Source organism: Ostrinia nubilalis, chromosome 11, assembly GCF_963855985.1.
Source record: "Ostrinia nubilalis chromosome 11, ilOstNubi1.1, whole genome shotgun sequence".
Taxonomy (NCBI): domain Eukaryota; kingdom Metazoa; phylum Arthropoda; class Insecta; order Lepidoptera; family Crambidae; genus Ostrinia; species Ostrinia nubilalis.
The window spans coordinates 13823802-13840747 of NC_087098.1; the positions used below are offsets into that span (position 1 = coordinate 13823802).

At 36.0% G+C, this 16946-nt stretch overlaps 1 protein-coding gene across 1 annotated transcript; it reads right to left on the bottom strand.

Annotated features, from left to right (window-relative positions):
• Positions 1-10798: 10798 nt before the first annotated feature.
• On the bottom strand, positions 10799-16551 carry LOC135076301 (uncharacterized). Its single transcript, XM_063970785.1, has 13 exons — positions 16370-16551; positions 16033-16233; positions 15573-15691; positions 14830-14959; positions 14333-14545; positions 13013-13249; positions 12713-12898; positions 12119-12637; positions 11935-12030; positions 11717-11854; positions 11301-11558; positions 11109-11160; positions 10799-11022 (listed from the first exon to the last, which is right to left on the bottom strand). Exons 2-13 carry the CDS (start codon positions 16216-16218, stop codon positions 10889-10891), a joined length of 2268 nt encoding a protein of 755 aa, XP_063826855.1. The 5' UTR covers positions 16219-16233; positions 16370-16551; the 3' UTR covers positions 10799-10888.
• Between the last annotated feature and the right edge of the window lie 395 nt (positions 16552-16946).

Here is a 16946-nt window from a genome sequence, read left to right on the forward strand (position 1 = left end):
TATAGACTGACAAAGTTTGTATGAAAAGTCATGAGTTACTTGTGATTTTTACCAGATTGGTCAAAAGTCCGTCTATTTCCAGCCAATTCCGGACAAATGGTAACCCTACTACGAGTGACCTTCCGTTTTATGTGCTGACCTTAAATAAGAAACGGTGTAAGGCGCATTCAACATTTTATGGTACTGTTTTTCTTTTCAATTTGCTGCCAAACTGATAGAGATAAGAGAGAACTATCTATTAAGTTTTATAGTGCGTAATTAGGGCCGATTGATAATGGCCATAGTTTTATAAACTACTTAGTCCTTTTCCAGAAGACAAAACCACAGAATTTTTATGATCTGTCATGAAGTGGTTCAGGCCCTAAGCTCCTGAGTAGCCACCATAACGGATCACTACTAAAGCCTGGTCCGTGAGCACGTAGAATTTTGTCCAATGACCCCAAGCTACCCATCCTTATCGCTGTGAGTGTGTGAGAGCGACAGCAATATAATTACGCGCGAGCGATAAGGATGGGTAGCTTGGGGTCATTGGACAAAATTCTACGTGCTCACGGACCAGGCTTTAGCCTTAGATTAAATAAAAAGGTCAATACGGCATACCTACATGTAGTTCTCTCCCCTTTATGTTTTAATACTACCTTTATGTCACTCATAATTACGCATGTCACTTGTCGCCCCGTTTGCTTTTTGCTTCTTATAACTAAGTAATTATCGTCCAAACAGAGAAAGAGTACTAGAAGGAGAGCTAGATAGAAAAACAGACCAAATAATATAGGATCGGTATCGAAAATCGTCCGCATCTCCAGAATCTCAAGTACCATTCTTGTGTTATCTGAAACATCTAAAACTAGATCACGAGCCTGCTCATAAATCAATCACGTGACCGCCTGAGGGCCACAAAACATTACAGAAAGGATGCTCTGTTGGACCTAGTACCAATACTTGTCGCGTTAAATAGTAGGTACTACTTAAACTTTCGCAAATTTATATACAAAACTATTTAGCTGGGCGTAGACCACCGACTTTTAGCTGGCCGATAGTAGAGCCAATTCTAATTTTTATGAAAAATCGGCCGATACCAAATCAGTATAGTGCGCACTTTCATACATAGGTACCTAGTCCATTCTGATTAACAGCCCGACCCGACTATCGACCGACAAATTAAACCCTCCTTAAAGTCGGTGGTCTACGCCTAGGCTTAATCGAAAAATCCAAATTACGACTACAAAAACGTCAACTGGACATTGTTGAAACAAATGAACACCCGTATACTGAAATGACTGCAACAGAGATAGAATCACCGAAAATAAGTTATCCCGTGATCTGATAGCAGATACTTCGGAACAGTGACAAAAAACGTGTACAGACCTACAGCAAAAAATAACCCTCCGGTGCAAACGCGAAAAATTGCGGTCGAAAGGGCCTCGCGGTGTGAGCCGCGGTCGCTTGGCGCAGACTGATGAAACTTTTTGTTGCGGTTATGGTATTGGTACCAGATTTTATCCCGGCTATCGGGCTAGGATGCGCGCCATGATAAAATCTTATCGATGATTTTAGACTACAAAATGTATGGGCTTATCGTCTAAAATCCATAAAATGGCGCGATAAACGCTTATCGCGGCGCGCATCCTAGGACTACTGGTATCCTCAAGACTTTTTCTTTACCACCTAATTTGAGCTGGTCTTCATTCAAGGTTTACTTATTTTGGTGATCACAAACCATTAATTTTAACTTCTTTATAAAACACTAACTTTTGGGGAGGCTTTTTTTTGGACTCAAAAAGTGAATTCCGACAAATTTTTATGCGACAAGATTAAACTCAGACGATTTGGAACTACGATGTTTCTCAACTCCGACAATACACTAGACCGAAATGTCTTAATTCCGATACTACGGTACTCCGACAAAATATTACTTCGGCATGACTTAACTAGGAAACGACGCGAGTTCGGCGATATGCTACTCCGACAGTAATTCTACTCCGACATGAGTAAACTTCGACTCACGCTACTCATACACACTTTGTGTCGACACTGTGTTGAATCGATACCTCACACACAATTTAGACACGAATATTATTTGGAATATACAGTGTGAGTCGTGCACTATGGAAATAGGTGAAACTAGATATATTTTTATCGACGGAAAAAATGACAAAAATATCTAAGAGGGATATCTTAATAAAATAAAAACAGTAATAACGCTAAATAACAGGCAATACTAAAAAAATACATAAAATACCCAGAAAATGGCAACAAATAATTAAAAAAAAATGTGATAGGGATATATGTATAGAGACATTTTACAAATTTAATACTACAGAGAATAACACAAAGTAATGAGAACCATCTGTTATAGGGGCATTATTTGGAGGAATTTATCAAATAACCAAAAAAACACGAATGAAAATGCAGATTTTTCTCCAAATGTATTTTTTTATTATTATTATTTGTTGCCACTTTCTGGGTATTTATATCCGACTGCACCAGAAGGAAGGTTATTTATGCATTTATTTTAGTATTGCCGGTTATTTAGCATTACACTGTTTTTATTTTACCAGGATTTACCTCTTAGTTTAAAAGTTATTACGTTTTCTCTATTACCCGACTACGCCAGAAGGAGGGTTATGTTTTTTTTATAATAAGTAATAGAAAGAAAAAGTAATAGAAGTAATAGAAAGAAAGAAAAAAAATCTATAAAAATTCAAAATACCTCAGATATTTTTACCCGGCTGCGCCAAAAGGAGGGTTATGTTATGTATGTGTTGCAGACGCCACCTAGCGGCGAATCGGCGCAGCGAAAATAAGTAATAGAAAGAAAAAGTAATAGAAGTAATAGAAAGAAAGAAAAAAAAATCTATAAAAATTCAAAATACCTCAGATATTTTTACCCGGCTGCGCCAAAAGGAGGGTTATGTTATGTATGTGTTGCAGACGCCACCTAGCGGCGAATCGGCGCAACACCGTTTTGGCGCGCTTCGACAGAGTCGTAACGGTCACGGCGGGACGAATCGAACGCACCCCGTAAAAAAAAAAAAAAACAGGGACGAATCGAACTCACTTTCGCTCCGGACGCCGACAAGAGAAGACATCTTCACGGAACTGTCCCACGTTTCACCTAGTGTCTATTTTATCGCTCGACGAAGTCTAGATTGTAGTACTAAGTGCTGATTTTAAACTCTTTGACGATTATTAAAAGTGTTTGAACACAAGTCTTATTCTCATTGCACGATGCCCCATTTCGCCCACAATATCTGAGGTTCGAATCCCTGACGAGCCGACATAAATGTATGTATATTTCTTTGGCACGGCCTACAGCCTAAACGGCTTGACCGATTTTAGCGTGAGAGGTGTCGTTAGATTCGTCTTAACCGTAAGAGTGACACTGGCTATATTAAAATTGAAAAAAAAAAAAAACCTCAAAATGGCGCATTTCAGGCGCCATAGTCTTCAAAAAAATTTTTTTTCTTAAAACCTATCAAGTGGGCTATCAAAATAAAGGACTTTTTAAGTAGCTTACAGGAATGTATTTTATTTAACTAAAAAGATTAAAATAAAAATTATTATTGAAAAAAAAGACAAAAAACCCAACTGTATAAAAAAAAAAACAAAAAAAAACAAGACAAATTAATGTTCACAGATGCAGTCGGAGGCTTCAAATCCTTTTGTTGGTTATATGCAATAATTTGTTATTTTTTCCGTCGATAAAAATATGTCTAGTTTCATCTATTTCCATAGTGCACTTAATCAAGACTCACACTGTATATATTCCAAATAACATTCGTGTCTAAATTGTGTGTGAGGTATCGATTCAACACAGTGTCGACACAAAGTGTGTATGAGTAGCGTAAGTCGAAGTTTACTCATGTCGGAGTAGAATTACTGTCGGAGTAGCATATCGCCGAACTCGCGTCGTTTCCTAGTTAAGTCATGCCGAAGTAATATTTTGTCGGAGTACCGTAGTATCGGAATTAAGACATTTCGGTCTAGTGTATTGTCGGAGTTGAGAAACATCGTAGTTCCAAATCGTCCGAGTTTAATCTTGTCGCATAAAAAATTGTCGGAATTCACTTTTTGAGTCTTTTTTTTGTCCAGCTACAGTGGACGCCATTTGGCTGTATCAAAAAAACACTAGCCTAAAAGTAGTAGCTTAACAAATTATAATGGTGAAAAACTAGTTCAAATAGTATTACGTAGTACGAGTATGAAACATGGTATTTGTTTCACGTAAAACGAAAAACCCTTCGAACCCCGACGGTAATTTTCTTTCAATCTAACGCTCCAATTGTCGCAGACTACTACAAAAGTCGGCCAACTTTATTCGTCTCCCTAAAGTTGCCTGATAAAGAAACAATTTGTATTCAATAAGCCTCACGAGCCCGTGGGAGTAAGTGCCGAGCCGAAATATCGCTTTGCTGCGAATTTTACGTACGGACCTAGAAGTAAAATTTCCATTTTACTGGAGCTGGTTACCGCAAAAAGTTTTTCACACATCTGATGTTCTATCACAATTTATAAATAAAGTCAATAATGACAAAAGAACAAAGTCTATGCGCTAAACATCGATAAGAAAATAATAAATGTATAACGGGATGCCCGTTTTCACCACCAATCCCAAATTTTTAAGTGACCCCTATGGTAACACATAACAGGAATTTTGTTTTCATATGGGTCACTTAAAAATTAGGGATTAAATGGTGAAAACGGGCATTAGGTTTCTGTCTCCTGCCTTTTTTTTTTTATCCACAACGAGGAAGCTCTTGGCCTGTATCTCACCTGATAGTAAGTGATGTCTCAGTCTCGCTAGCGAACTCTAACGCTTATAGTTTTACCTAAAGTCAACTACCCCTACTACCCCACAGGCTACCAGCATCTAATTTGTATGAGAAATCGACTAATCACCGACCGATACCAAATCGGTGTAAGTAATTATGCGCGCGCACTTTCATACATGTTCAAACTGATTTTCTACCCGACCCAACTTTTAAGACCATTTATTGTCCTGAAGCAGTGGTAGGGTTAAAACTGGGACGTGTAAAAGTGCTTATTAAAAACCTACTTGCGTAAATTATTACGTTTAAACAGTGTCTCTTCTAGATTATCTTTAGATCACCAAATATAAGTCTATGGTACAGTGGGCCAGGTTTGTCGACTGCCAAATGGGAACCGACACAGGTTATGAAAAGGGGTGGTGCGTGCGAAAACTGAAATTGCTTACAACTTAGAGATGTCTTTTGGTAGGTACAAACTGTAGCAACCATACACACACAACAGCGCATTACGGCCAAATAACATCATTGAGATAATAATTGACATAATATTAACATACGAGGGGTGTTGAGAAAGTAATGAAAATGGGATATTTTTAGCCATCACAAAAATCTGAAAAAGACATTTCTTTTGACAGATAGCCTAATTCCTTGTCCATTGACAGATAGCCTAATTCTTCTGGTAGCGTTCAGATGAATGAACTTAAATGAATTTTTCACCAGTTTTTAGTGAAGAATTAAGCTACCTGCCCAATTTTTTCAGATTTTTGTGATGGCTAAATAGAAATATCCCATTGTCATTACTTTATGAACACCCCTCGTAGAACACTCTATTAGAGTCGCATCTCAAACTAATTTTTAATGAATAAATTAACTAATTTTTAAAAATTTCGACCTAAGTAGCTCAGATCTTGAGATCAATCACTCGGCAAGCGAAAAGGTCGCAGGTTTGATTCCCACCTTAGGCAATTCGATTTTTTCAATTTATTTACATTTGTAAAATAAATTATTTAAAGTATGAAAGTTTTAACTCGATCGAATTTACTTGTCTCTTTAAGTGTTCACAAGTAACACCACTCCACTTTTATTAACTTTACAGCTAAAATATTGTAAATGTGTAAAATATTGCTGTAAATTAACAAGAAATAATAAACAGTTTACATAATACTTATTTATTTCCACAATTTAAAACACGACTGCGAAGTTAATTTTTTTTTTGTTTATGCCCGTGATCACACACCATGTCAAGGGCATACAAACACACTCACGCGCATCTGAAATCTCTTAAGAAATGAGGCAACTGCGGAGGGAGGAAGTCCAAATAATCCAAGTCTGACTGATGAAAAATCGGTCTATCTTCATTGTTCGAAGCCCCGCTTTTACATGCATCTTCACCATCCTTATTATTTGTTTTCTTACGTTCTCGTTCATTACTTTTGTTGCACAATCCTGATATTTCTAAAAGCTCGTTAGATACCGAGTTATATCTATCCTTATGAAACGGACACACTTCTTCTGTGACGTAATACGTAGATCTACTGTCTGATTTTACCTCTTTACGAGGCTCAGGCTTACAACAACAGGGTTTTATAACTATATGAGGCGATTTTTCATCAAATCGTGGAACACAACTTTCAGGGCATAATCCACAATTGCAGGATTTAAATTTACATTTTAACTGGTTTCTATGTAAATCGTCTTCTTGCTGCTGACAAAACCTAAAGCAACATTTAGGACTTTGACCATCGGAATTCACAGTATCAACCCCATGTTTCAACAACTCTGCACAGACACACTTGGAAGCATCACACGAGCAGTTATCGGGAAACGCGTTGCAAGTTGTTGTTATATTTTTGTTCACTGGATTCTGATTAAAGTCAATCTCTTGTTGATCTTTCGAACTGCGAACGCTACTAGTGGGATTTTCATTTTTACCAGTCTTTACCATTGTCTTGATAACTTTCTCGTCTACTAAAACATAAATATTTCCCGAAGGAGTAATCTTCAAAGACCCGTACTGACCTTTTGAAACATTGTCGTTGTTCAAAACAATAGTTATTTCACCTGATTCAGTTCTTTTGATAGGTATCATACCCTGGGAGTTGCTTGCCAAGTAACTCTTTAAATCATTGATGAAAGATTTCTTTGATTCTTTATTTAACACTACAGCGTATTGTCCAGATGATGTTTTTTTAAGTAAAGCAGAAGGTTCTGATAGCAAATCTTTACGATTATGCAGTCTTATTTTTACTCTTTCATACAGATTGGAATCACTACTGGATTTTGTTTCCAGCAATCGTGGTTTTTCTTTAGTCGTTTTAACTTTATCAGGAATTTGCAATGTATTAATCAAATCATCAAGTATTTTTGATGAAGATCTTGCTTTAGATGTTAACGATTTTGTATTAGAATCCATTGAAAATCTATTCGACTGCGCCGTAGTTCTAAGAATTTTAATATTTCCTGATGATGATCGCACAAGGCGTGCATTAGCGTTAAACATTTCACCGCTATTTTCAAAGTTTACCAAATAATTCCCAGACGCAGTATTTACTAATTCAACAGGGCATTCGTAATTTGAGTCAAGATGGTCCATTACAGTTTTCTTATATCGGGTTTCATATTCTTTATCTACCACTACAATGTAATTATCTGACGACGTTGACTTTAGTACAACTGGAGGATTTGCCACTTTTTGTTGGGAATTTTTGACACTTATTTTGTAAATATCATCACATTTTTTTGTACAGTAAGTTTTCTTTGTTTCCATAAACTTTACAACTGGATCTACTTTTACAATTAATAACTTACCCGATTGTGTTTTTCTTATCAGAGCATTAACTTCTACGCTTTGTAAATCTAATAAATATGACCCTGAATTTGTTTTGGTTAGTAAAACTTGATGTTCTTTACATTTGTCTATTATGTCTCCGAATATTCCAATGCTTGCAGAGTCGCTTATAATAAAAGCCTTATTTCCCGAATCTGTGTTAGTCAATTTAGCTTTTGTTGTAGTAAAGGTTCCATTCATATCTTTGATTTTTATTATAGCTTCGTTGGTACTATTATAATCAGTTGTAGGTTGTAATCTGGTATTGGGTTTTGATGACTCTGGTTTTATATCAGATGCAACCTGACATACATGTTTCGTGTCAATTTTTTCTGCCTTGTCAATTTTTTCTGCCTTGTGACTGGATTCATCTGTCGCTTTTTTCTCAGCTTTTTTAGGTGTGACAGATACCAAAATTGATGGCTTATTATCCAGATCTAATTTATTTTTATCAATTTTGATATCGGGTTTCAAAATACTGACGAAACTTTTGTTCACTTCAAATACAAGAGAGCCAGATGAAGATCGTTTGACAGATATTTTTTGTTTATTACTTGATGGGTCATTAGAAGGATTAAAATCCACAACTAAATGGCCTGAAGCAGTTCTTTGTAAAGATACTGCTATTTTATTACTGTGTTTCATTTTGTGTTCGATTTGCTTGATAATTTTTTCATCGAGTTCCATTGCTAAAGAACCAGACGGTGTATTGGAAAGTTTGGTAAAATGATTAACACTATCATTTTCAATAGTAACTTTGAAATGGTCTTCACATGAGCATTTCTGTGCTTCAGATCCAGCTTTTGATCCAGGACGCGAACCATCGAATTTAACGTTTTTATTTTCTAAGCAAGCTTTTTTACTTTCTGTGAGTTTAGAGGGCATTTTCTTAATTTTGGCATCCTTATTTTCAATTGTTTTACCAGAAACATCTTTTATTTTTATTTTCTCTTGAAGAGATTCTTCTTTTCTTTTCTGTGAAATTGTTGCTTTACTGTCTTTGGACTTTAATGATACTTGAATAGACTCTTTTTCTGCTTTATTAAATTCTTCTTTAGCTTTTTCGCAAATCAAAGCGCAGGTACCTTGTTCACAATGTTCAGCTTCTACTTTCAGATGTTTTTTATCTGTAAATAAATTATTCTCTTTCAATATTATTTGTCCAACAATGTTATAGATAAGCTAAACCAAAAATTATGTGGAAGTACAAAACAGCTGAAAGTAGAACCAATGTAAATAAATCTTACGTATTATAAACTTTCATAACATCATTTTCATCATAAATAAATATGTATTAACATAAAGTACAATAAGTAATATTCTTCTTCCTCTTTTTATCATCTCAACTATTCTTAATATTTCAGTTGAGGTAGATTTTCACAAATCGCCATGAGAATGATCTTCTAACTTGCTGTGAGAATGAACTTCTAAAATATTTGATTTGACATTTGATTCATTGCTGCTGACGTTGCTTATCAATGGACTATCTCCATAAGATTCACTGACAAACAGGTAATTAATTACTTTTGGCAAATTATCTTTCACAGATGTTATAGCCTGACCAGGAACATAAAAACCCTGGCATAGAGGCGCGTCAATTGCATTTGATAGTGCAACACTGAGTACAGTCGTACCTGTGTTAAATTAATAGGCTAACTTTATGTATCAGGATTCAGGATTACGGGCTAATTGGATATTTTCATATATTAACGAAAAAATATTATTATAGGTAACCTGGTTTAAATAAATTAAATGAACCATCAATCGAGCTAGTAGGATTTATTTTATTATTCATCAATAATCAAATTCAGAACTTGAATATTCAACTGCAATGTTTGCTCATGAACGCTTCAAACTCGGTACTTCTTTCCCAATTCCATAAAATTCAACACTTAGAAAGTGACAAAAATTTTTAAAATAGGTAGTTGAAACAAACCACAGCTAATTTTCATAGTGGACTGTACTATGCGATAAACATGTCAGTCAATTTGACAACCTTTGTCGGAAACATTATTCAATGAAAATATTGTCCGAACCCTTAGTATTTCTCTTCGACAAATACTTTAACACATTGTAAACCACTTTTCTTTCACGACTATAAAAAGATTTTAGCAATTTAATTCACAAAATCAATTGCGCACATTTAAAATAAAGTTTGTTTACACTTTGACAGCAATAGACTGACATGCAAGGTGACATGACAATGAAGTTTTCAGTTACTGTTGCCATTAAAAGAAATTAGTACCATTAGTTTTCCGCAACATGGCGAGGGTTTTTATGTTCCTGGTCAGGCTATAAACATTTATTTACGTTACTTCTAGACTGCGATAAAATAAGCATACTGATTATCTTCTCCTTATTAAAACGTTTCATGTTAGTATCACTAAGAAGTTCGCTAGCTATTTCAATTTCGTTCATAGTTGTACTGCTGTTATTATGAGACACAGCCCGAGAAGATATTTCTTTCAAAAAAGACTCAATGGTTACCCATTCGACATCTGAAGGTAAAGAATAATTCCTGGTTTTCGTTGTGTCAGACACAATTAAATCTTTTATTAAATCTTTGACCGTGTCGCAAACTATTCTTCCAAAGAGGGTAACACCAGAGTTTTGAATACTTTTCTCTCTATCAGATTCTTCCTCTGTTAATAACACACATTTAGATGTATTTATTGATTCCATTTCAAATGATTTTGTAACATTATTACTACCAATAGACTTCTCCATTGTTTTAAATGTTCCATGTTTGGGACATGTTACTGCAGCTATTTCTATGCCATCTTTCACACCAGTAACATACGTCTTGGAACATTGAAATTTACATCTTTCAGAGAAATCATCTTTAGACGGAGCAAATGTTAAGTCCTTGTTTCTTCTATAAATACAAACTGATTTTCTTTGACATAATCGTCTGCAGTGTTTTTTATTATTTCGTGGAAGAAAATCTGATGAAATACAGGGGCATATTGAGGTCATTTTATTTTCAGACGTTTTATTCTTTAATAATAATCGTTTGTTTGGAAAATCATAAAAATCACAACATCTGTATTTGTATCTTCCCTCATTTAAATCGGCACTGTTGTCTTCACCCACACTTGTTACCTAAGATGAAATATTGAGTTTTAGATGCAATTTCTGTAGCATTTATGGTGGACATGGTGGTTCTAGGGAGCAGATAAATAAAACCACCATGTTTTGTGTTAGGTTTATTTGACATAAGTATCACATTCAAAACAGTTAAAACAATAAATTTATCACCTATTTGATAAACGTAAATTAGATGTTGAATTCAATAGTTGCGCTGTACAATATTGATAGACTCATCACTTAGAATTGCATAACTCACTTTCTCTATAGGTGTCACATCCGTATATCTTCCCATGACTTCCTCAATTATTCTTTCACGAGGGTGGCTTTTTAGTTCTAGAACGATGAAAATGTTATGACGATGGTGTTCTAAGATGAGTTGTACTCCCACATAAATAGTGAAATAAAATACTATTTCTTACCTTTACGACACGAACATGGCTTAGCAGCTGCAGATCCACATTTGCAAGTAATCTAAAAAAATGTGAGAGAGAAGATTATACACTAATAACGTCATCAAAAAGCAATGATGAGAAACAAATTAAAAAAAACCTAATTCAAGTATTAGGTAATTAATTAACGTAATTTAAAACTTTACGAATGAACATAGATACCTGATCTTCAAGCTCAGATATGTCCGGCATATGTGGAGTGGCCGCGACGTAGCCTTTAGATTTGGATACTGATGAGAGTGAGTCGGGTCCAAGCACGCATTGTGCCGCCCTCATATTCTTGGAGAACTGACACTGCTTCTCGTCGCAAGGAGCTGGTCTCCATGCCGCAACTTCTGTGCCTACGCTGGGGACCGCGTGCAACGCACAGTCTGGACCGCATGAGGCCGACTCTCTGTGAGGGCAAACCATCACTTCACCCTGTAAATCAGAAATGAATGTATGTTACTGGCTGGAAATAAAAAGATAGATGCTTTTGGATTTTGTATGGATTAGCTGAGTCAATCATCACTAAAACGCATCCATGAAATGTGAAACTATTAAATGCACTACTGCTGTATTGTTAACATCAAACTCACAGCATCTTCTTTATCCTGCTGTGGGGGGCACGGTTCAGGATCATTTGGAGGTGGGGGTGCTTTTTTAGTACAGATACAGGCTTTAGGACCCTTCGGGCAATTACACTCGCTGGCGCCTCCCCATCGGCGGCATGGATCCTGTAAAAATTTGGTACAATTAAGAGTATATACTTGCAAAACCTTTAATGTTCACATTCATTAATTAAAGCAAGATCTACCTTTTTGGCAGCCGTTCCTTTATCAACTTTTGGTGCCTTTACTGTCTTAACTTGTTTCAAACATAGCATTAACTGTTTATAAGTCTCTGGGTCCATCTAAAAACAAAATAATGGGTTTATATTCAAATAAAATAATACAATAGAACTGTGCTATCCTTAAAAATATTTTTAAATAAATATTTACCTCACAACGAGTCTTCACAGCACCTCCAATAATAGTCAAATTTAAATTCTTCTTAACAGTAGTAAGGACGAAATCCTGCAAAATCTTCCTTGTTTCTTCGTTCAACTTCCCATTTCTACTTTTCTTTAAACAATTTAGTACTTGTTCGGCAACTGCTTTGCCAGGGCACGTTTTAGCTTGTCTCTCTAGAACCGTGTACATATTATCGAAAACATTATCTAAAAATTTCTGTTTTGTACTCATACACACACAATCCATAGCGCTGTCCGGGAAGCAATGACCATCTTCATATAAACAGTCTCTTTCTTCGGCGCATCGAGGGCAGTCGGTACAAAATTTCCTAACGTCGGCAGTGTCAGTACACTCATGACATCTTATGCATCTTACTTTGAATCCAGCTATTTCATTATCAATCTTAGCAATTTCGTCTATAATAGCTTGTTGTTTATTTTGACATTTTTCCCGACATTGATCGCAAGTTTTTTTAAGCAATTCTATTTCTTGTAATAGTGCTTCTTTCTAAAAATAAAATTGTTGACATTGAAACCAGTGCACAATCGTGTTACAATAATAAGAATAAAATAATTATCTCACCTCTGCTTTTAGATCTTCATTTTCCAGCTTCTTTTGCAATAGAACTTTGCAAATTTTTTGCAAGTCGTCCCTTGCTTCCTTTACGTATTGGTTGCCTTCTTCTTCTTTTTCATGCTTGTGATAGTTTTCTTCCGCGATGGCCTGTTTCAGTCTTGTCATTTCTACAGCTAGGCTTGCCACTTTGGCCTAAAATTCGATTAAAAAAAATTTTGCTATTCTAAATAATTATTGTTGACCAGCAAACAGTGCTAGAACATTTACATTATTAGTTAAATTACTTATACTGCAAAATAAGCTTACGTCAGAAGCAGTTTTCTTGTTACTAAACGATTTCTTAACGGCGGCTGTATCTTTTTTATTGCTCTCTATCCTTTTTTTGAAATTCTCTATTTCCATCTTGATGCAATTGACGTCATTAGTTTTTTCGTAAATTCTCTCTGTAATCTCTTGGTAGCACTTATTAACATTGTTTAATTGAAATTCTAAGTCTTTTTTGTTCTTACGCCATTTCGTGTTACTGGTTTCTACTTCTTTCATCTAAAATGAGAGAAAGAAAAAACTGATATTAATAATAAAATAGATAAGTAGAAACCTATAATGAACCGTTGCACGCGACACTTAACTGACAATTTACTTTTTTGCCATTTCTATTTACAATTTGAATTTTACGTCAGTGTTCCCAATGAAGAATGTTCACTAATTTTGTTTTTTAGCTTTCTGTATTCTCTGTTAAAAATAAAAAATACACGTGAAAGAATTATTTCGATACGTCAATTAGTTTCCAAGATATTGAATTTTAAAAGTGCGGGCGGCGGCCGGCCCGCCATTTTATGCGCGTGACGTCATATTACAGTGACTGGCTCATATTTGTATGGGTGGAATCTTGCAAGCTGAATTAAGACCCACTTCCAGGCAACCGATTAAGCTGAAATTTCGCAAACACATGTGATTTGGATGACCATGCAATATTATGATGACATGGAGCTGATCTGATGATGGAGCTGGAAGGTGGCCATAGGAACTCTATAATAAAACGACTTAAATCCATCGAGTTTGGGTTCGTTCGTTTTGTATTGACGAGTACTTTAATTCTATATAGTAATCAGGGTCTAATGATGGAGCTGGAAGGTAATTCGCAATAAAACGACACAATCGCATCAAGTTTGGGTTTGGTTCAATTTTAATTTCTGTGATGGGTCTGGGTGTTAATATGTATAATAAGTTTGTATTTACAAAAAAAAATGTATTTAAGTATGTTTATATCCGTTTTCTAGTGAGCGGATACTGTGAATGTACGTCACGCGGGGTCACGTGACCGTCGGCGGCACTCAATATTTAAGCGAACTTTGAATGCCTATAAAATCATAACTACTGGGTATTTTTGAATGAAATAAAAACTAATGTATTTGTAAATGTAAAAGCCTAACTGTAACATAGGTTTCAAGTGATTTTGCATACCTAGTAACATTCTCAATTTTTTACGTACGAGTTGTAAGTGAATAGGCATCTTTGCTTAATTTGGATCGCATTAATTTGTACTTTCAGGTGTGATTGTACTTCAAGAGCACTTAATATTTTTAGGACTATACTTGAACATGTTTTAAATAAAAAATAAGATACCTGCTTCAAAAGAACACCCTGTCTTTCCAAAGATTCTGCCACTTTTTTCTTATACGCTTCTTCCATGCATGACCACATGCAGTCAGCCTGCTTCAACATCTGAATGCCTTCTTTTTCTCTGTGTTCCAAGTGTTGAATTTGGTCTTGCAACTGCTTTTCAGCTAACATCAGCTCGCCTATTCTGATATTGCATTTCTTGTCGAACGACACAGCCTGTATAGGGTTACGAAGTACAAAATGATAGATTAACATTATGCTAGGTAGGTACTTACTGTATTTTTTTTAATCCTATACAAAAAAATAGAGAATACTCTTCAAACTACGTTATATTTAATTTGTTGTTTACAGTTAGTGGATAGATCAATTTTAACCATTAGTAAAGTGTCTAAATAACATTAATTAAGAAAGTCTAAAAAGTAAATTTAGAAAATGACACACGATGGAAATGTTATTTAGGTATTTGCAGTATTAAATTAAATGCTACATTAAATACTTACCTCTTTTAAGTTACATAAAACTTTACTCAAGGGCAGAGCTTCAGTCGTAGATTTAGGTGAAACTGATTTTGAGCTGCAGCATGTACCTCTGGCTTCTGGAGACTTCTGTTCTGGACTTTTGTCACACGTACTATAATTAAAATATGATAATTTCATTTAATGTAACACCTCATCCTTAGATAAGTAGCTTAACTTAGGTATACGCAGGTAGGCATATAGATATTCGTAAGATCTCGTGGTACAGAATTCCATACAAGATAAGTCGTAGCTCGTAGAACTGTTGGTGGTTGTTGAGCAGAATCAAATCAATCAAATGGCTGCATCTTTTTAGGTACCTTTCTTATATTAATTTATGTTTTGGGGGCGATCTATGTTTTGCTAAAATCAAGTGGCAGTGGGCGGGGCACATGGCTCGCAGAGCTGATGGCCGCTGGGGCAGAATAAATTCTGGAGTGGTACGGGCCGGAAGACGTAGTGTGGGCAGGCCCACCACTAAGTGGACCGACGATCTGGTGAAGGTCGCGGGAGGTACCTGGATGCGGGCGGCGCAGGACCGTTTGTTTTGGAAATCCTTGGGGGAGGCCTTTGTCCAGCAGTGGACGTCATTTGGCTGAAAAGAACTAACGAAAGAACGATTTTTTACACTATGGTATATTATTATATTGTGTTTCAGGTTTGCTTGCGCAGCTACTTACGCAGTCTGTGCTCTGTGGGTATGTGAATGATGTGATGAACAGACTTACTGTTTTTTCCTGCTGCTTTCATTGCTGTTGTTGCTACAAGCCATGTAGCACGTCACGTGCTGCGGCCGAAAACTCCGACTGGGCTTTGCGCTCAATCCCATGCGTTGACGGACTGCTTGCTAAAGTAAGTACAACATTTTTTTAATTGTCTTACTGAGCGCACCTTCGACTTCGTACATGTTAAAGACTAGTAAAAAGTGATAGGTGTTTGAAGGTCCTATTTTTTGGGATTTCGCTTATATCTCGAAAACTATTCACCCTCAAAACATGATCACTGATAAAAAAAACTGATTATTTGCTACAAGTTAATCAAGATTTTCTATACCTTGTATAGTTTTCGAGATATCTGCTCTAGAAAGTAAAATAATTGTAGAAAATACATTACAAAATAGGCTTATATTTTCAGGCTGAAAATGACTTGTTTGTAAGAAGTTATCTTTATAACTTGTTAATTTCTCACCGTCAAGTTACAATCGGGGTCTTCCTTCAGAATGTTCCAGAAGTCGCACATGAGTTTGATGCCGGCCTCATTGCCTGGCTCGCCGACCTCCTCCTCTGACCCTGGGCTGGATAGAGAGGACAGCTCTCTGATGAGCTCATCCAAAGCCTGGTAACGCCTGTTCAAGCAGTCTGGTATTTCGCGCATCTTGCCCTCGGACACCTTGCAGTAAGAAGTCAGAAAAGTTTACGTAGTTAACAGTTATGTACCTATTACGGCATAAACAGGCAATACGAGGTGACCATTTAGGAGGTCTTGCTGGAACCCCGAGCATGATTCCAAACTAAATTAGACTTACCTATTTAACAAAAAACTATTAATGCCAAATAAACCTAAGTGATTGGTTAATTCAAATTGTTTATTATTTTATCCTTGTCATGGTATGTAGTCACGGCAGTAATTTTAAAATTTATTTTCCCTAACGCTACAATTTTGGCATGCTAAAATTTTTGACAGTTATTTTGGGCCTAGTTTTTTTCTTTCAGAGCTATCTCAGTTTTTTTAAATCAGCCAGAACCTTCAGTACAGAAAATAATTAATAAAGGAAGTGTGGTTCTGGCAGAGTAAGGAACCTGCCACACTGGCGGATTACAAACGTTTTCAAAGCGGAGCGGTCACGCAGCGGACATGCCGCGTGTGGCAGCTCACTAAAGGTGGTGGTGGTGGTGGTAAAGGGCAGAGCGGAATACTCCCACTTTTCACATAAATGATATTGATATATCGTAAAAGGAGACTTAAGGCACCTTTTTTTGCTAAATACCTACTTAAATTATACTATTATTAACCTCCTCTAACCCGTCTGGCCAGCGTGGGGAGTAATTACCTACCTAACCAAATATAATTATTAACAATAACACCTCTATGAATAAAACTAA